Source organism: Hevea brasiliensis, chromosome 4, assembly GCF_030052815.1.
Source record: "Hevea brasiliensis isolate MT/VB/25A 57/8 chromosome 4, ASM3005281v1, whole genome shotgun sequence".
NCBI classification, from domain to species: domain Eukaryota; kingdom Viridiplantae; phylum Streptophyta; class Magnoliopsida; order Malpighiales; family Euphorbiaceae; genus Hevea; species Hevea brasiliensis.
The window spans coordinates 9,577,769-9,598,767 of record NC_079496.1 but is presented as its reverse complement, the minus strand read 5'-3'; the positions used below and the strand labels follow the sequence as shown (position 1 = coordinate 9,598,767).

General features: G+C 32.7%; 2 protein-coding genes across 3 annotated transcripts; both read right to left on the bottom strand.

Moving 5' to 3' along the window:
• Positions 1 to 546: 546 nt before the first annotated feature.
• LOC110665859 (26S proteasome non-ATPase regulatory subunit 1 homolog A) lies at positions 547 to 8,698 on the bottom strand. Its single transcript, XM_021826135.2, has 13 exons — positions 8,417 to 8,698; positions 6,933 to 7,002; positions 5,934 to 6,039; positions 4,683 to 4,794; positions 4,441 to 4,609; positions 3,786 to 4,261; positions 3,500 to 3,635; positions 3,141 to 3,389; positions 2,828 to 3,048; positions 2,485 to 2,743; positions 2,014 to 2,246; positions 1,372 to 1,894; positions 547 to 1,149 (listed from the first exon to the last, which is right to left on the bottom strand). The coding sequence occupies exons 1-13, from the start codon at positions 8,560 to 8,562 to the stop codon at positions 826 to 828; spliced, it is 3,024 nt and encodes a 1,007-aa protein (XP_021681827.2). The 5' UTR covers positions 8,563 to 8,698; the 3' UTR covers positions 547 to 825.
• Positions 8,699 to 12,084: 3,386 nt separating this feature from the next.
• LOC110665858 (cyclin-dependent kinase inhibitor 5) lies at positions 12,085 to 15,772 on the bottom strand. 2 transcript variants are annotated; one of them, XM_021826134.2, is made up of 3 exons: positions 15,183 to 15,772; positions 12,728 to 12,928; positions 12,085 to 12,596 (listed from the first exon to the last, which is right to left on the bottom strand). In XM_021826134.2, the coding sequence occupies exons 1-3, from the start codon at positions 15,677 to 15,679 to the stop codon at positions 12,527 to 12,529; spliced, it is 768 nt and encodes a 255-aa protein (XP_021681826.2). In that variant the 5' UTR covers positions 15,680 to 15,772; the 3' UTR covers positions 12,085 to 12,526. The 2 variants fall into 2 exon arrangements, with proteins under 2 accessions (XP_021681826.2, XP_021681825.2); XM_021826133.2 differs by having other exon boundaries at positions 12,728 to 12,931; positions 15,183 to 15,765.
• Positions 15,773 to 20,999: the final 5,227 nt, after the last annotated feature.

Genomic DNA, 20,999 nt, shown 5'->3' with positions numbered 1-20,999 from the left:
TCAAGATGCACTAAGATGCCAAAGAGTCTTAGAGCCTAAGAGCAAGATGCGAGGTGAGACACAAATAAAAAATTTTAAAAATCCATAAAAGTAAAATAAATGTGATGCTTTTCTTTTTTTTTTTTCTTTGCCATCTATCTTGAATTAAATTTGTTAATTTGAGTTTAAGTGGTAATCCATTTTGCCAATGAAAGTACTCGTTAAAAATGAAAAGAAAGCATGCCTTTCCAAAACCTTATGCCTAGAACAAAGACGCACACCTAAGCACATAAGGCGCCAGGGTTCGAGCCTGGTGAGCCTTGAGCCTGAGGCGCCTTTGATAACTATGTGTTAAAGGAACACATGTGAAGGCTCTAGAAGATATCTTTTGCTTATAAACATAATAAACCAAATGAAACGCAACAAAATAAAATCGGGTAAAAGTAAGACAACCCGAAGAACAGCATCGAAGTGGAAACTTGATAGCAAGGGAAAACAACTGAGGAAAAAAATCAGCACATCAATGAAACAATCAAAAGAACACAGCAAGTAAATTGAAATGCAAAATGACTACAAAATGGACTGAAATTTTCATTTCCAGAACATTACGGAAAGTGCTACCATGTGTCGATGAAACAGCAATCATGTATCACTTAGGTACCTAAAAAAATTTGCTCGAGAACATAAGCTCTGCAGATAAGAAAACCTTGAAACCAGTAAACTTGCTTATGCTGGCAGTGACCATGCAAGATTGAAGCGGTCGCTGAGAAGCATTTGATTTTCTCTGCCAGTTATAAGCACCAGATTTCTAAACGAAGACCAATACAAAAATCTTTATGACCAGAATCACGAAGTATACTCAAAAGGCTGAGGTGGCTGGGGCTCCTCATCAACAGCCATGGCTGATGCAGAACCTTGCTGTCCCGCAGCTGAACCACCAGCAGGTGACACTGTGGATGACAGTGCATCCGTGAGAGAAAGTACCTCTGGTTCAGTTGGTTGCAGGTCTCTCAGGAGGACAAACCCTGAAGGCGCTAACTTCACTGGTGCATATCTGCTATCTTCCATAAATTTAATGAACTTCTCCTGGGCAGGAACAACTCTTGCTGGGTTGGTCAAAATTTCAAAAGAAGGTTCAGGCTCTGCTTTCTTCTCCGGCTGGCTATCAACCTAACAAAAGATACAATGCAACGTAACATATCTGATCATTCAGTCAATTTCAAAATGTGAATTATAGATCTTGAGAGCTACAGAATGCATCAAGACAAAATAACAACCTGCTAACATGATAGTCCCCAAAAGTAACAATGAAACAGTAATCTAAAAGTTAAATAGGAAAATATAAAATTGCTTCCATGAACTCTGTCTAAAAAAAATATAAGCAATATTAACCTGCATGGAATCCCCATCCTTCTCATTCGATGATTTATCTTTTCCAGTATTTGCTGCAGCAGATGAAGACTCTGCTGCTGCTGCTGCCTTTTCAGCATTAGCTTTCTGCTCTGCTTCTTTCTTGGCCCTAGCTTTGGCCTTCGCTGAAGTTGACAGAACTGCAGTGGGAAGTTTCACAGCAGATGTGGTAGTGGGCACAGTGGTTGGCTTCGGATACTCAAATAAAGAAGGCTTTGCATTTGATATGAACTCAAATTTTGGAACTTTCAAGTCATAGTTCAGCCCAATAAAGGCTGTGGGTGAGAATGACAAGCTTATGAAATAAATGAGAGGATACCAATACCAAAACTGGCTAAAAACAGCTAGGCCAACTACTGCAGTGACTTTATCATGTTTTGTCTTAGAAAGCAATCTTATTGTTACATTCCTTCCACCAGCATCAAGTATTCCAGAAGCAAGGATTGCACCCATCTTGCTCATGGTGTCTTCATGCTTATCAAGAATTATCTTTTCCAATTGACGTCTAAAAAAATGAGGCATACATAAGATTAGTTCTTGCAAAAGGAGTAGGACGATAAATTGCATTAGGCATCAGTAGTTTTTAAGTAAAACAGCATAAAGAAAATAACAATAATGCAGTACCTGAATGTTCCAACACGAGAATCACTGGCCTCATTCATCTGCACCATGACCATAGCCATTGCAATAAGAGCACCTTGACGAACAAAATCAACAACATCTGATGTCAAAGGTTCCAGCAATGATATAGCCTCACTCAAGCCAGTGCCTGCACAGGAAATGCCTACCGCAAGAGCTGCACCATATCGCACATGTGGGTTGTACGACTCCGACAGCAAGGAGACAATTCGAGGAGTCTGCACCACAAGTTACAGCACTAAAAATATTAAGTGGAACACATATAACAGAGAGGCAAAAGGGTAACAGAAAAAGGTAAAATCTGACAAGCAAAAGAGCAAGGACAGGAAAACATATATGATGATGTTAAACAGACTTGGGCAGTTGGACCGAGAATCGCAATAATAGAACAACAATTGGAATAGCAAACACATGACCATTGACCATAAAGAGACGGTTGACTAGGTATGAACAAACCTGCTCTGGTTCAGAGTACAGGACAAATCCAAGTGCAAGAACTGCAGTCCTCCTTACATCATCACTCACATCTGATACGGCAAAGTGCAACAGTTGGCGGATGGCCTTGTTGTTTGCTGTTCCCCTGTAGGCCAATGCCAATGCATACATACCTCCATAACGAAGTATTGGATCCTGATCACGAGTCATCTGCTCAATTAGCGTGTCTGCTTCTTCTTCTCTTCCATAAACAGTGAGGGCTATCCCTAATGCCAATCCTCTGCAGCCAATGATAACATTACAAACAAGGCAAAGAACAGAATTGAAGGCTCATCCCAATATCCAGAATGTGATTCAAATTTACCTAATGATCTTCTCATGCTGTGTCTCATGAGCATAAGTAAGCATCTCACTTGCTTTCTCACTTGCAGTTCCAACCATAAGCAAACCCATACTAATACCAGCAGCCTCACCAGCAACAGCACTATCAGTATACAAAGCGCTTTTGATATCATCATATATATCTTCATCAGCAGTTCCTAAAGCTGCCAAACCCAGACCTAAGCATGCACCATGTTGAATGACCTGCATATGACATTTCAATATGAATTTAAGAAAATATCTAAGACCTCTTAGCTCAAAAAGAAATTTATAGTAGACTCAGAAAGTAACCACACCTCTACATTTGTGCTACGTAGGCTGTCACGAAGGAATTGTTTGATGCCCTCGCCATGGTTCGCATGTATAAGACCCAAAGCATAAAGAGCACCACCTTCTGAGTATGGACTACCTCCACCACCAGATCCGCCCTGGGGCAAATAAGGTCTCATTAGCGACCTGCCCTGCTGCAGGTGACCTCTGTGGATAACACCAAGACCTGCCGTGGCACTAAATTTGGCCCAATTTGTGGCCCTGCTCAACCAATCCTGATAAAACAGATATGAGCCAAAACATTTCAGTATACAAAATAAGCAGAAATGCACCAACAATTTAAAAAGGAAATAAAAGGGAATAAAAATAAAGATCCTTTACTCACCAAATTCTCCCTGAGGAATGTATCCACAGTTGTACCAGCATGCATAATTGCATTAGCATAAATAGTTGCACTGTGACAAACACTATTCCTCATCTCAACAGACTGCTTGATTGTCTTCAGAATAAGAAGATCTGATCTGTACGCAAATCACAAGAATTAGTTGCAACTCCTCCTTATCCCTCCAAGTGCAACAACAAACTATTTTATAAAATGCATAAAAGGCATAAATAATTTTTCAATTTACAAAATGTTAAAAGGAATTTTTTTTTTTTTTTAAATGTCTCACTTGTTATGACTGTATAGAAATTGTAGAGTCAACTGAATTGATGTCTCCCCAGACAAAATTCCCCTGATTTTTGTCAGCCTCTCAGCATATATTGCTTCATTTGGATCAGTTTCCTGCACAGTAGCAGTTGAAACTGAAGATCCTTCTGTCATTGGAACATCCTCTGAAGCAGTAGAATTTTCATTTTGTGTCGGCTCTGGATCACTAGGTTTTGGCTGCACTGACTCTGAAGATTGAGACTTTGGAACTGAAAGGCGATCTCTAACATTTAATAGAAAAGCTTGGTGCTCATTCTCCACAAGATCAAAGGCTATTTGAAATGCAAGCAAAGCGTCATCCTTATTTCCAGAACGCAAAAGCTTTTCCAGTATGCTTGCTACACCTTCAGGTTCATCCAGGAACATGAGACATTGACAAATGCTCAAATAATCAGGAGAAGGCAGCTTCTGATAAACATTAACAAGAAGTCGAAGCACCTGTAGAAAACCAAAATATATCAATTTACGTTAATGTTCAATGGTAGCATTGAATGACTTGGTCCACAGTATGAAAAATTGTCAATAGAACAAGCCAAAGTACAATTGCTTCAGTGCAATGGCCATAACATACAGCAGAAACATAGATCTCTTGTGAACTAGCATAATAACCTCCTTACCTCACGACGATATTCTCTACGATTAACAAAAGCATGTGAAACATTGATGCAATATGAAAGAGTTCCATGAATATTATCACTCCTTGTTATTGCTTCCTCAAGTTTGTCCAGTCTTCTACATTCAATTGCAATTCCCATGGCTTGTTGGTATTTTCCATCCATAATACACCTAAAAGAAGGAACAGTAAGAAACTAAGTACAATGAAGATATATCAAATTAGATAAGTTGGTGTTTTGCATACTTGTCCAGCATTCTCTCCACAATTGCCTCCAGCCTAGGGTCCACATTTGCTTCCTCAGCATTTGATTCAATTGCCTTTGACTTTAGACTAGCATACTCATCTATTGCCTTAGCTGAGGATAGGAACAGAAACAAAAATGTTAAGTAAACCAGGAAGCATCAGCAAACTTATGTACATCAACAACATTTCTTAAATGATCAAAGTTAAGGCATTCTAAAGATTATAGAATTTAAAATATAGGTCAACCAAATTATTAGTCAATCGTTAAATTAATAAATTCCCATATTTTAACCAAACCAACCTGCATTAACCAAATACTATAAATGAAAACCAAACCAAATCAAAATCAAGTTTTCAGTTTGGTTTATTGGTTTTGGGGATTCTCAAAGCCAAACACCAAGAACAGAGCATTACCAGAAGAAATATGTTATGATAACAAGGGGAATAGGAATGTGAGAATGAATGGGAGGAAAATATTGCATAAATAGGGTAAAATTGTAACTAATTGGGTCAGCCAAGAATTGAATAATACAAAACACTTCTCTCTCTATCTCTCTTTCTCTCTACTTCTTTCTCTCTCGCTCCCTCTCCTTCTTCCTAGATATTCTTCCCCTGTTATTTTGCAGGTTTGGGATCTTGGGGTCTCTGCTACGTAACAAAATTCTATTTCAACAAGCAAAATCCCATTTCAATTAGAAGAAGAAATCCCATTTCAACAACAAGCTCAACATATACACCAAAATTACAAAACTCAAAATCGTGATTCCACCAAAATCCCATTTCCGTGGGAACTTTGGAACCCATTTCAACAACATTTCAAACAAAACTCAGAATCATGATTCTTCCAAAATCCCATTTCAAAATTACAAAATTCAGTATCGAGACTTCACCAGAACTTATCAAATATCTTCGGCACCATGAGAAAGAAGGCGGAGAATTTGGGACTTTTCTCAGGGTGAGGCTTTTAAATATATATAGGTAGCCCAAAACGAATTAGTTCTATGTTCAATAGGTTCGGTTAGTTCGTTTTTCTTTTACTGAATTAACCAAACCGAAAAAACGAAATTCCTCAAATTACTAACTAAACCGAAACCTTAAAAAAAAAACAAATTGGTTTAGTTTGGTTTTTCAGTTATAACCAAAAACTGCTCATCCTTATTCATGGTTAATTGCAGCACAACAAATTTTCATGTCTTTGAGTAATGTCACAAGTTTATGTAATGACAAATGCAGGCTAATGAGCATGCTTACCAAGAAGGGTATGAACGTAATCAGAATCCTCTGAGACATCGAAAAGAGAATCAGCTCCGAGGGCGTATGATAAGGAATCATTTAGATCACCCAAGTAACAAAAAACCTGAGGAAGGAAAAGAGCAAAAATTCCCAAACAAAAGAATAAAGTTATCAAAATCACATGGTAAGCAGTGACAAGTCACGGGGTCTTACTTCCTGTAATATCTAAAACGAATTGATCTTGTGAAAAACATTTAAATCTAACGAAAAGTCTTACAAGGCATACCCGGCCCATTGACTAGCCAAGCTCTATCTACCCCTCTTTCAATTCTTTTATCAACAATTAAGGAAAAAAAAAATTGATTGATAAATAATGATTCACATGTGAGCCTCTAAAATAAGGGACGTCATTAGGGACACAACCCACACAGATTGTCCACCAACCTTATTGCAGATATTATCGTTCAAGAATTGCTTATTCCTAAAAAGTTTACCAAACAAAGTTGCTCACCTGAAGTCTCATCTCTCATGCATTCCATATGTAGAGTTCTAAAAGTAATTGCTTATTGGCTTATGAAAGAAACAAATATGTTATTTGCATACACAGCAGAGATAACCTCTCTCTCTCTCTCTCTCTCTCTCTCTCTCTGATTGAATCCTAGGAAGATGAACAGAAAGTTGTAGATTCTGAAAAGTTAAAGCCATTGTAGTTTGAGAAAGTTGAAATAGTCCATCCATTTTATCTATATATTCCCAAAGGAGTGAGGGAGGAGGCATAAGGTCTGTTTAGCATTGTTGTTGTAGCTACTGCAGAGAAAAACACTTCCTTAAATATATTAGTTAGAGGCTATCAAAAATTGTTTTTAAGTTAAATTTGACATGTTTTAGTCATAAGAACTGCAAAATAGCTAAATAGCTTTTTCAAACAGCATTTATAATGGTGACTTTCCAAAAAGCAGGTTTGAACCACAATCCCAAACATGCTCACAGTAGGAGTAGAAAGGAGCTAGTTATGACCTTGGAAACAACTAACGCAGCAAGCTGTCTCTGATGCTGATCAAACTCCTCATCTTCATATAAGCTCTCTCTGTCAATAATGTACAATAAGCATTCATATCCCATAGCACATTTAAAAAACACAATTATCAAGCCAAAAACACTTAAAAGTTCTCAATATTGCAACTCAAGTGAGTCAAAATGATGGAATCTAAAATTGGACAGAAGTCGGCAGAAGCAATTAACCACATAAATACAATATACGCGATGAAATATACATGCAAATACATTGACAACAAGAACCTGAAGGCAAATATCAATCACAAGCTGATTAAAAATTAAGAATTGAATTTCAAATGGAAAAAGATAAATTTTAATTTAGTTGTGCGCCAAATAAGCACTTCACAAATTTCAGACTAAGTTTGTCAAGAAAATATTATATAAATCACTCGACAACTGCAATATAAATCGTCAAAAAGTTACAAGGAGAAATTTGTCAGCGTGAAGTTGAAATACTTAATTACATGGAAAAACAAAAAAATTACTTAGCAGCTGCTGTATGTTATTTATTATTCAATGCCATTGTGAAGCACTGTCCGACTATTCCAATTTCTATGGAAAGGCAAATGAACGCCAGTGGGTTTTGATTAAAGCAACCTTTTTCATATCATGAGTCCAAGGCCAAGGCAATAAAAATGAGCATGAGTGAAGGGTATTGAAGAAGGTGGCACAGGCATGTAACCCAGGATGAATCAGCCTGCACTCTGTAACATTTTTTCAATTCTCCTATTCTCGTGTAGGGTTAAAACATAATAGGCCCATCCATCTGAGGATTTCAGGCATTCACATAATTGCATTAATCCAGTAAACTAAATTGAGTTCTATAACCATAAATCAGTCAACATAAGATCTTCCTGATCAGATAGCTGACGTATGTATCAATACAAATCATAGATAGACATAACTTTGGTAAAGAATATTTCTGTGTTCTCCATTTTACGTCCTGAAACACCCCAGTTATCACACCAATTGTGATGTTGCTATGAAAACACCAAACCTAAACCCTAAATTTCAATGCCCAATAGAAGAACAACATCCCCAAACCATAATAAAACCAAAATCTTCCAGTATTCTAAAACTATCTTTTACTAAACCATAACAATTGAAAATCAAATTTAATAAAATGCACTTAACTACGAACAAAAAAACAAAAAAAAACTTTATATGAGAGCTTAAAGCAAATAAGAATAGGTAATCAAACACTAGACTTGTAAAGGAATCAAAATGACAAACTCGAAGCAATCTAATAAGCTATTAACCACATATAACAAGTTAATTAAGCCAATTTCCAAGAGAAAAGGTTAACTATTAAAGTGGAAAGACTAGCCTATTTCCCCAAATTCCCAGTAACGAAGCAGATCAATTAAAACCAAAACCCTAAACCCAACTAAAAAAGAAAATCCAAATCCCTAATTGTGAGATAGAGAGGATGAAAGAAGAGTTACATCAATGGCACACTGGTGGAGATCTCCGGCCAGAACTGATCCACAAATTTGTTAAGGTTATACAAAGCGTGTTGCTTAAGTTGCGGGTGAGTCTCGTTAAGCATCGCAAGCAAAGCACCAGCCGAGCTCACCATCGTCGCAGCCATGGCTACGGTCGGTCGGGCGAAGAGAAGATATAGAAACAAAGGATGTGTTGAATTTGAAGAGAAAGGAAGAAGAGAAAAAGAAGAGAGGAGGCTCGAGGAAGAAATGGTGCTCCAATAATTGTGGCTTTTATGTAATTATTTAATATAAAAATATTGTGTTTATTCAATTTATTGAACTTACTTACCGGACAAGTCAAAATAAAATTCCCAATTCCCCCTTTAGGTCTTTAGGACAATGGAATTCAAATCATTTTTAGTTTTTTTTTTTTTTAATAAGTGAATTAGCCTATGATCTATATTTTATATAAATGTTTAGAGATAATATTTTCAAAAAATATTTTTTTTTTTTTGTTGAAGCAATAATTTTTTGAGATAAAAATGCAAGAGTGTTCGAGTTTAGTTCCTCAAAATTAAATATTAAATTGAAATTTTAACAAAAAATAAAGTAATATGTTACTTAAAATATTGTGAGAAAAGCTAGACATGTGCAATGGCGAAGTTATGGGTTTTTTTTTTTAGGTGGAAGTTGCCGTATATTAAAAAAAAAAGTTCAAAGTGGGTATTAATTAATCATTAAGGGAATAAACTGTAACTATAAAAATATATATTTACGTTCATTCCAAAATTTAAGGTGATTAATTACTTATTATATAATGATCGTAGTTTTGCCATTAGATATGTGAACTAAAGTCCTATTTAATAATATTAATTATTTTAACAGTTATTAGCTGTTTTAGTAATTAATTATTAATTAGTTGTTTTTATAGTTATTAAAGTATAAGTATTCATTAAAAATAATAGTTAGATTAGTTATTAAATATGATCATAATGAAAAAATTTTGTTCATCCTAATTAAAATACTTCCTTAATTTCTAAATATTAATATAAAAATTATATCATCAAATAATATATATAAAAAATAATATTTTGATTGTATTTAAAATATTAAATGCTATTTTAAAAACCGTTCTCAAATATAACCTAAGAATTGGTGAACAAAGGAAAATTAAAAATCTTTTGTGTCGGCCAAACACAGTTTTTTTTTTTTTTTTCAATAAGCACTCTATAAGGGGGGTGATTGTCCAAAACTTATATGAAAATTATTTACCATAATCGATAATGCAACAACTAAATAATTAACAAAAGTTCAATTTTATTTTCGTTTGCTATTAGAGTTTATAATAAGGTGATTCATCATTTAATCAATTAAGTTATACTTTTAAATGTTGAGAATGTAGTTATGGAAGACGTTCCCTCTCCCTATACCTCTTTTATGCTCATTTTGCTTTGGATTAATTCAAAATTTTTCAACAAAGTTTTGCTTGGGCAGAGAGACCATGGGCAAGTTGGGAAGCTCCAGGCCCTACCTTTCATTACTAACCCAAATAACAAGGTTTACTTGCAGTGGATCTGGATTTTCAATAAAGGCCTTAATTGCTGATTTGTCTTATGCTTACAATTTCGACCATTCAATCCACCCAATTGGTAAAGGGTGAAACTGGCAAATAGTGTAATGATCCTTTCTGATTATAGAACCTGCTGCATAATGTAATTTATGATGAGTATTCAGAACAGCATCAGAATGTGTCATAAAACAATAAATACAGAAAAGGTTTGAAGGCCCACCTGTAGGCTGCAGCAGTGGCAGTTTTAAAAAACACATGTTGTATACTTCTATACCCACATCATTGCAAATTCTGCCATATCTTTCAATTGATCTGCAGTCAGTATCATCCACACCCAGTTTCACCCATAAAAATATAGAAATTTTCCTAATAATTTGTATTTGAAATCGAATCCTATGATTTCAATGAAGAGGTGTCACGCACACAGTGCGAGAACTAATCATACATGAGGAAAAGAATAATCTTACAGTAAATAGACAGGCCTCACAAAGGCTTTTATAAAATGGGGAGTGACATAGAGTTTAAAAAATTAGTTCGGTTAATAAAATTTAATCAATGTTTTTATTAAATTGAGAATTTAAATCTCCCAATAATCCCTCTTGATGAATTACTTATAAAGTTTGCTATAATTTTTTGGAATTGGCGATGTGCTTAGGCTTGGATTAATTCTTAACTTAACTTCTTAAAAGGTCAACCTTCAATCTTCCACATCACCAGTACCAACACTATCATCATCACGACATTTTAGCATTGAAAATCTAACCAGAGGGATTATGAGAAATGGAGAAGGGGGCAAACCCCACCCTTGACAGTGCTGAAATACAAATATGCCCTTCCCTCATAAATGTTTTGTTTACCTGAAAACTGTAAAAGAAATAACAGTCAAAGCCAATACCCTGATTTGCGAGGCAAATTCCTTGTTATTGTCTAAAATTGGCAAACAAGCAATGAATGCCCACTTGAAAATTGATAGAAACTCTGCATTCCAAGATTTGAAAAGAGAGAGAGCTTAATTGGAAACTGAAGATTCTCTATAAAAGTTTCAACCAATATAGTTTTAAACAAAGCAACACCCACCGCCACCAATATAACCACCAGGACATTTTAATCACCTACGCCTTATCATTACTGGCTTGACGAGATTGTCTCAGGTTACATGAGAGAAGGCATGACTATCACCATTAGGACTGCCAGATGATTCACCATTTTCAGCTAAAAGATCAATTTGTCTACCGATTGAAAACAAAATAATATAAGTACGGTTGGTAGCCATGGTCCTTGCCGGTTCAGTTAGTAAATGGATAGAATCTAAATTGAATTGTTGGGTATGGCTTTTTCACAATTTTTATTTTTGACGTTTATGATTCAGTTTCAATGTTGTCTGAATGGTGATTCAAGACTCAATTTCAATCAGGTTCTGATTACAATTCAGGTTTGATTTGATATGGTCGTATGGTTTTTGCAAGAATCCTATCTGAGCAGGCTAAAGAAAATAAACACCATAGCTTCACACTTGACTTTTGCTGATTAATTTACTTTTCTCAAATCATCCCATGGCAATGATTTACTTTGAAACAAGATTATATAAATTTCCCATTCAAATTCCATAGAAATTTTCAACTGCCCAGGCCAAAACAGAAACTCTTTGCAACCAATTTCTTCTGCTTTGCTTTTCTGTCCCTTGTATAAATAGCAAAAGAGTGAAATTCTGAAATTTTATCACTTTTCTAAAAGCTCCACAGAATCGCTTTCCAAGCCTTCTACCATTCCAGGATCTTAAAGCTGCAAAAAATTTGTAATTGTCGAGTATAAAAGCAAGTCGCAGGCAAGAAAGTTAGAGATGCGTATGGCATTATGGATAATAAAATTCTTCCAAATACGATTAAACACAGAGAGGGCTACCCTACCACAACCACCACCAACACCAACCATTCTCACGTAGTAATGTTAAAATACCTAGTCGGTTATGATCAACGTTTCGCTCAGACCAGTGATGCGCCGCGTCATCTAAAGTTAATAAAAGATGCTTGTTTGTCTCACATGGTTGAAAACAAAGGCAAAAATTTATCAGTGCAGAGAACATTAGTTGATAGAAATTGGAGGAAAAGACAAAAGATGAAGAAGGGGAACGGGTCATCTTTTATTCCAAAAGGGTTTTTTAAGAGTTCCATCACTACAAGTATAGACAAAAGAAGGGGAGGAAAATACAGTACACAAAGGAAATCTAGACAATTTCTGTACCAGATAAGACTGACCTAATTGACTGAACCTAACCCTAGACCCTCTTCTTTCCCTCCCCCCCTCAGATGATCTGTTAGACAAAGGACTTTGATTTGTATTTGTTGTGTAACTCTAACCCCCGTTATGTTACAGACCATTAGTCTACACAGTTTTGATAATCCTACTTCTTTCTTTACAAGTAAAAGAAGGGTGATGGAAAATGGAAATAACACCATCACAATTAGAACTAAAAACTAATTCCTGCTACTTTAAAAAATCCTAAGCTCAAGATCAACTGATAATTTGCAGGACAGGTACTGATGGAGTACTAATGTCTTCTAAGGATCCAGCTTCTCCCATTCATAACGTCCAGGGAGTGGCTTGTCATTAACGGGGTCAAAGTTATACCTGCCAAAAGAACCAACGTTGCTATTAGCTAATAACAGGCAAGTTTGCACTTGGAGCATCTCAAGCAAGATAACTCAAAAACTAAAAGCAATCATGAAGAGAAGCTAAAACAAAATCTAAGTAGCATGTACTTCTCAATAAATTGTCTCTGCTGCTCTTGTTCAGCTCCAGCAAAGAACTCGTCCATTTCATGTGCTGTTGGAATGTGTCTACGCGTGGAGTTCTGTAATCTCCTGCTAATTTCAGTTGAGCTGGCAGGTCTAGTAGTCGAACCAGGGGTTCTAATGGTTTCTGGGTCCCTTATCAAACTGCAAGGAGTGGATTCCCGAGTGCTTCTGTCACCAAAAACACAACAATGACAAAGGACTATACACAAGGTAAACTGCATAAAACTAATTACAATAACACATATATCAACTATACAAATCTCATAGCACAGAACCGTAATTTGCAGCAAGGATGATAAATAAGAATATATGAAAAAGATAACAGTATCTAAAAGTTAAAAACTTAATTTTAAAAGCCCACTAAGGTAAGTCCGTTGCTGTTTCTCATTATCTCTTCAACCTCATCATGCAGGATAAAACATAAACCGCAAGGTAAACAATCACGAACACAATAGCCACTTGAAGACACTTAAAGCACAGTACATAATCATGCCATTGCAAAAGGCAGTGAAAACCTTTTTTACTTCAACCACAATAATAAAAGGGAAAAAAAAAAAAAGGCCTTAATTAGCAGTACCAAACAAGGGCCTTATTTCACCACCTTGACATGCTTCAACCGACAATATTTCTTCTACTTAAAACATAACATAAAAAGTAGAAGAGGACACAATAAACAAAAAAGCAGCAGGTAAAATGTTACATAGCTAATAAAAAAATTCTAATCAAAGCATCCTATGTCAAAACAGAGATTAAAAAAATAGAGACGAAAATGAAGCCTTACAACCAAGCTGACCACGCTTTAAGCATATTCATATTCATCTATAAAATACTAAAAGCAAAATTATAGTGTTAAAAACTGTCAAGGCATCCACTGACTAAGAAACCAACAAAAAACTGCATATCTTGTGATTAAATACTGCAATGGCATTCATGACTGAGTACCTAAGGCCTAATATATATATGCAACTATAACCGACAACATTCTAGAAATGTAAACCAAATTGAAGGAATGAGCAATTTAATCACTCATAAGGCAAGAAGCCATGTTTCAGGGAACAAAGTATAATGAGATTTCACCATTTTCCAAACACAAAACACCAGCAGCAATGATGTCACAATAATTTTTATTGCTCTGCAAATAAAAGTTCTGGAAGCAAATTAGAAGATTAGATCCAAAATTTTCAAACCCAACATCACTACAGAAGCAAACAAGACTATAATTCACTTAGCATGCAATAAAAATTTAAAAAATCAAAACTTTGAAACAGATAACAGCTCAAGCAAGGAGGGAGAAAGGCAAACATAGGGAAATCATTGCCAAGAAATTCACATAAAAAACTAGTTTTTAAACCAAAAGCATAAAAACCCAAAATATCAATCATCATGAAGCCATAAATTCCCTCAACATAAATCACTCAGCTACAAGCGAAAGATGATGTTTCAAGTATTAAAAAAAATTCATAAAATAAAGAAGGAAGTAGTTGATTTAAGGTCTAAAAGACCTAAACGAACAAGCAATGCATCCATGGAAAATAAGCAATTTTATGAAATAAATTCCTGTAAAAGAAGGAAATTATCGGTGAAAACAAATTGGAATCAACCAACATGAATAGCTTAGATTGATCTCAGTGGGAAAATTTCAGATTCAGGCATCTGTAGTCTGTAGAATCTCCAATCCACATTTTTCCAGTAACAAAACAGAGCACGGAGCAATATTCACACAAAGAAAGTCATATTGAAGGACAAAAGGCTGGTTGAAATTTGTGTTATAAGCGCAGAAACTTTTGAAGTATTAGTAATTTTAGGAACAAAAATGGAATAAATTTTGAATCCACGTGATCTTTTATCCAAAATAATAATATTAACATTAATTAAAAATAAAAATGTAAAAAATAAAGCCTATCCCATGAAAGCTCAAAAAAAAGCTGCCACTGACACTGCTTAAATACATGTTTAGTTTCAGGAAACAAAAATATTCAAAAAACCAAAAAGTAATGCCCCGTTTTCTCAGAAACCAAACAGAGGAAACACAAGAAAAGTGTAAGAACGTCACCCACCCCCTCCCCCCACTCACAAAAAAAAAAATTTAAACGTTCATAGAGTGAAATTGTATCCTCCTCTCCAGTTTCTTAGCAACCAAACAAAACTATAACATATTAACAATATCCCTTTGATTATACTCTATAAATTATATCAACAAAAAAAAAAACCCAATCGCACCCTCAAATTGTCGGCAATCAAGACAAATAAGACAGAGAATCCCCTGAACCCCCAAAATAGAGACCAAAGAAAACCCCAATCCTTCTGTTTCTCTCCATTTACCACCAGCCAAACATAAATTAAAAAAAAATAAAAAATAAAAACCTCCTTAAAAAGACCCAAACTGAACAAATAAAAATTAAATCACCAGAACACCCACCTCTCTCTACCTTCAATGTCCAAAACGTTCTCTCCAAACGAAGCCTCAATGCCCAAATCCTTGCTCTCATTAATATCGGTATCGTTATTGTTGTTATGCTCGCCGTCATTGTGCTTCTCTTGTATATCCTCTTCTTTATTTTCGCCATTCACATCCTTCTTTTGACCCGCCCCATTAGTTCCGGAATCCGTAGAACCCACCCGCACTCTCGAACCCGCCATCGAATTAGCGTTAGGGTTTTGCGCCTCTTTATTGTGACCATGTTTTTGCCGCTTGGAATCATGTACAAGAATCGGCGGCTTAACAAGGCGACGGCTACGGAGCTGGAGGTACCCAAAGGCAGGCTGCGGAGGAGGCTGAGCAGGAGCAGGAGGAGGCTGAGGCAATATGGCTTGGCGTTGAAGGGCTAGGGTTTTGGCGCGGGTACGGACACCAAGGGAGAGGTCCATAACAGCTACCTCGCCTGTCGTTTTGGCCTTCCTCATATACTTCCCCATTTATCTCTCATGGAGGAAGAGAGCGCGAGAGAGGAAGGGACGCAGAGAGAGAGAGAGAGAGAGGGGCGGGGCGGGGGAGAGGGGTGCAGCGTTTGGAGGTGGCTTTCGCAGTTGTTGGTTAGAGAGAGAGAGGAATTTGAAAGAAAGAAAAAAATAAGACGGTGGATTTGTATTTGTACTTCTGGAGTTGTGAGCGAAGAAGAGAAAAGGAAAGTTAAGAGAGTGTGGGCCTTCAGGGGCTATGCCTATTACTCCCCTGCGTTGGCTCTGTGCTTTGAATTTCTCGTGACATTTTCCCTTCTTTTTTATTTATTTCTGGTGGTATTTCTCGTGACATTTTCCCTTCTTTTTTATTTATTTCTGGTGGTATCACAAGTTCTATTTAGTATTATTATCGAAAGTATTATTGAAAAAATACTTTTTATAATATATATTAAAATTAAATTTATATGTTATAATCATTAAAATTTAAAAATAATTAAATAATTTATTATTATTATTTTTTAATCATATTTAAAATAATATTTTTTTTAAATAAAGTAATTTTTTTCCCAAAAATAATTGAATATCAAATAGGATCTAATTCATACTCAGGTCAAAATAATATTTAAATAAAATAAAAATGATTCCAAAACTCCAAATTTTAATTTTAAAAGCACTTTAAAATAATTCTACATCACCGGTCTAATTATTTATTAATTCACTTCTTTATTCCCTTTATTAAAAAGTTATTTATATATGTATTTTTTGTGACTTTATTATTTTAAAAAATATGCAAATTTATTATACTTATGTCTGCAATATTTTCTCAAAATATGGAAATAAATCATACTAGGCATGTACCAGATTGTTGTGTAATTGTATTACTTTATATGAATTCATTTTTTTAGTAAAATAATCCTATCTAGATTATTGTTAGCAATCATAAAATTTATTGTCATTATGTAGGCTCAATATATATAGTTAATTTCTATCTTAATAGTATGTAAAATTTTGCAATTAAACTTTTATTTTCTAAGAATCTTATTGTTATGGACTATGGTTAATGAAACCAAAAAATTAATGTTGTGTATTAACTAGCCTATTTATGTGCTAGCGCTAAGCCAACTTTGAAATTTTAAAGAAAAAAGTATTTTTATTCAAATATAATAATTTCATATAATTGTTTATAAAAATATATAAGTAAATTATTATTTATTTATATACACATGCATATTATAGTATAATCTATATAACCACCTAAGTTCATATATTGTAAAATATGGTCAATATTCAAATTATTTAACTCTGTTTTAAGTAAAGATCCGATGCTTAACACCGTGCCAAAAGTTTAAACTGTTAGTAAAAGTGTTACTTCAACTCCTTATAGCGAAATAGCTCAAGCGCCATGAGCTAAAATAATATAAATAGAATGCTGATCAATTGAGCTATCCCACTCAATACTAATTAAGACTATACACGAGTCAATATGGGTTAAACTTTTATTATGTTAACTTGGAAACCCAAACTGAAAATTTGATTTATAATTATTTTTAAACTATAATAAATATTTAAATGTATAAAACTACTAATTTTATTTTGAAATTATTTGAATTGATCGGTTTGACAATTTTTTTGTACATGCCAATAATCTCTCCCCTAATATTTGTCAGGGATTTGAACTCATAACCACAGCTTTGATACCAATTGGATGATCGAATGTTTAGTATTGTACCAAATGTTTAAGCTGTTAGTAGAGACACAAATTAAACTCCTTATAGCATAGCAACTTAAGCGCCATAAGTCGAAATGATTTAGATAGGATGCTAGCCTACTAAATTATCTCTACTCAATGCTAACAATCAGGCTTTGAGGGTTAACTCTATTATCTATATTATTTAATGAAAATCAAACCCTTTACAATTTTCAAAAGCAAAAACTTAACTCTTTTACAATCTCCTTTTCAAATAATAGCAATCTAATGCTCAATAAATCTCTTAAATACAATAATCACGCTTAATAACTTCACTTTTAACGTCAGAATAATCAAAGACTTACAATTAAAACTAACTCTCAAATAACTAAATGTTTGGCTCAAGTTGTAGAGAGAGAATTTGCTAGATCACAATAAAAGTTTATTTATAGTTTTAGCAAAAATGACTGTTACGGTACATTAAATGCAGATATAGCCGTTCCACCATTTAAAAATCCGTTATTTCAATTTTTATAAACTTAGGTTCAACTATCGAAGTTTCCTATTTTGGCTGCCGTAGTTCTTTTTACCAAAATGTTATTTTTAAAAAGTTAACTTTAATTGTCAAAGTCCCTTACTTCAGCTGTTCAAGTTGACTTCAGCAACTGAAGTCTCTTCTATTATATTTTCCTAAAAACTTAAAAAAAAAATATAACTTTTGACTCATAAATCAATTTTTTTATCAATTCGAAGTATTGGAAAGTTAATTCAATTTATTTTTCAACCAAAACACTTTCTAATAATAATTTTATATTTTTAAAAGTGAAGATTTTATTTTATTTCTCTTAATCAAGAATTAGATAAAAATTAAGCCAAGTAAAAATTTTATATACAACACTTAAACTTAAGTCAATACAAATAATAAAATGAGATTTACAAAGTATAAAATTAAATAAAAATACACTATAGAATATCTTATCGATTTGCTTCCTTATCTTATTATTTTTCATTATTGATTTGAAATAATTTAAAATTATCGGATTTATATCATACAACAATCTTATTATGCATACTTCTATTATTAGTAACATGCTAATCATTTATTATCATCAAAACTTTAAGTTAAAACACTTGATCAATACTAAGTTTGGACCATTTTCAAGGTTTAAAATTTAAATTTATTAATTTTTTTTATAAAGGTTGTTTAAGATATCTCTGTATAAACTAATTAAAAATTAAAAAAAAAATTTAATCAATAGCTTTAGTTTAGTAATAGTCAATATTTTTGAGATTTTGAGTTTCAATTATTATCAAAGTTAATTGTATAAAAAAATTGCTTAAAATAATTTTTTTGTTACTAAATTTAATTGACAACTATATAAATTAAAATAAAAAATAAATATATCTACGAAACGGATATTTAAAAATATTATACTCAATTTGTAGAAGCAATTTTCTGAACTTTGAAATTCATTTATATTTTATTATATCGCGATATGAGAAAACGCCGACATATAAAAACTTCAAAAGGAAGGCCAAGTCATTGGATACCCTTTCGAAGTGGCCAGGCGGAAAGTGGCAAAGCGCATTTTGATTATTTTACGTTGCAATTTTTTATTTTTCTTCGTTTAGAAGGCCACCCCCAAGCTTCCATCCAGGAATTGTTTCCCACGCGCTGAAACTTTATTAAAAGCTCATTGGATTTGACGTTATCAATAACATCATATTATTTTAAGATTAAATTATTATTAAAATTATTATTGAGGTAATTATTTTTTTAAATATATTAATTATTAATTATTAAAAAATAATTAAAATTTAAATTTAATTAATTTTAAATATAAAAATATTAAGATAGTATAATAATTTTTTTTTAATTTATTTTTTTAATAATATTTAAAATAATAAATTTATTAAAAAAATAATTTCATCATTTCAAATTCAATATAAAACAAATCATTAAATGGTTATTAAAATTACTTTTAAGATGTTTATTTTTTAAATATATTAATTAGAGATAATTAAAAAATAATTTAAAATTAAATTTAATAATTTTTAATTATAAAAATATTAAAATAATAAAATATATTTTTTAAATTATTTTATTAATAATATTTAAAATAATATTTTTATTTAAAAAAATAGTATTAACCCTTTAAATATAATACTAAATAGACAATTAATAGATTAAAATACAAAGGTTCGTGCATACTCAAGTGTTAAGTATTTTAAAATTTCATATTAAATATAAAGTATGTGAAATTATATAAAAATAAAAATTTTATTAAAATTGTCATAATTTTAATAATTATTTATTTTTGTCCCTAATTTATATATATTCTATCTATGGATAAAAAAAATTGAAATATGAAAGACAATTTATTGTAACTCCATCAGACTTTAATCATATTTATAAAATTGAAATTATTATATTGATCAAATTAAAATATAATTAGAATTCAGAAAATACATGCAACAACTTTAAAGAAATTTGAATTGATAAGGTATTACAGAAGTAAAATGAGGCAGGGCCTAGACTACGAGGAAATAACATACGTGTAGAGTTGCATGAGAATGCCGGGAAAAAAATAAAGGCATTAGGCAAAAATAGGGTGAACCGTGCTAAAATGCCCCACTGTTCTCTTAGGGCATGTTTACTATTGCTTGTTAAGAAAAACTTTTTTTAAATAAAGTAGTTTAAAATAATTAAAAAATAATTTAAAATTAAAATTTTTAAATTGTAATTATAAAAATATTAAAATAATAAATAATTTTTGAAATTATTTATTATAGCACTCAATTTTATAAATTATTTAATTTCAGTTATTATATTTTAATTTATTTTAATGAAATCACTCTTTTTTTTTCATTAATATGATAGAATTTCTCATAAAACTCTTACATAGAGTGTTTTACGTGATTTTAAATAATAATATCTTATTGTTAGGTCAGATTAAAAAAATTAAAGGAATAAATAAATTATACTGCTTATTACATTTAGTAATTTCTATTTAAAAAAAATAAAGAAATAAATTTTAATATAATCTAGTAAAATATAATTTTTTATAATTTAAATTTGCATAAAACATACCAAATAAGAGTTTTATTAGATATTCAACAAGATTATAATTTGAGTGATTATTGATAAAAAAAAATTAAAATATAAATAATTTTACTGAAATAAATTAAAAATATAATAATTAAAATAAAATAATAAGTAAATTTGAGTGATTGTGGCTAAAATTTATTATATATAGGTGTTCTTTTGTTTATTGGTTGCATGGCAAATTCACTGAAAGAGCCTTTTGTTTCACTGTTTGGCAAGTGTCTAAAATGGGGAAGTCATTATTATTATTATTTTTTGGGTGGAGCAAAAGCATGTTGACAAAGCCATGACCATGAAGAGCCACAGCATTGTTCCAAAGAGAAAGAGCAGGTGTCCTTCAAATGGTTAAAACTTAAAATAAGAAAACAGGCCTCATTCATTCAATAAGAGGCTATAAATCCCACCTTCTTTTCCCCTCCCAGAATCCAACAATTTTTGGCAAGGCCAAAAATTGCCCCTTCTGCTTGCTCTACTCTAGAGTTTGGAATGAGCTCATATGAGGTCACTTCCTCCATGAAAAATATGAAATCCCATTGAGTCAA

Excerpts from the sequence above, each read along its gene's own strand:
- LOC110665858 (XM_021826133.2), bottom strand. The coding sequence starts at position 15,679 with ATGGGGAAGTATATGAGGAAGGCCAAAACGACAGGCGAGGTAGCTGTT. Across the intron at positions 12,932-15,182 it reads GACATTGAAGGTAGAGAGAG|AAGCACTCGGGAATCCACTC; the intron begins GTGGGTGTTCTG and ends TTTTGGTGACAG. Across the intron at positions 12,597-12,727 it reads CAGAGACAATTTATTGAGAA|GTATAACTTTGACCCCGTTA; the intron begins GTACATGCTACT and ends TTCTTTTGGCAG.
- LOC110665859 (XM_021826135.2), bottom strand. The coding sequence starts at position 8,562 with ATGGCTGCGACGATGGTGAGCTCGGCTGGTGCTTTGCTTGCGATGCTT. Across the intron at positions 6,040-6,932 it reads CTGCGTTAGTTGTTTCCAAG|GTTTTTTGTTACTTGGGTGA; the intron begins GTCATAACTAGC and ends TTCCTTCCTCAG. Across the intron at positions 4,262-4,440 it reads GTAGAGAATATCGTCGTGAG|GTGCTTCGACTTCTTGTTAA; the intron begins GTAAGGAGGTTA and ends GGTTTTCTACAG.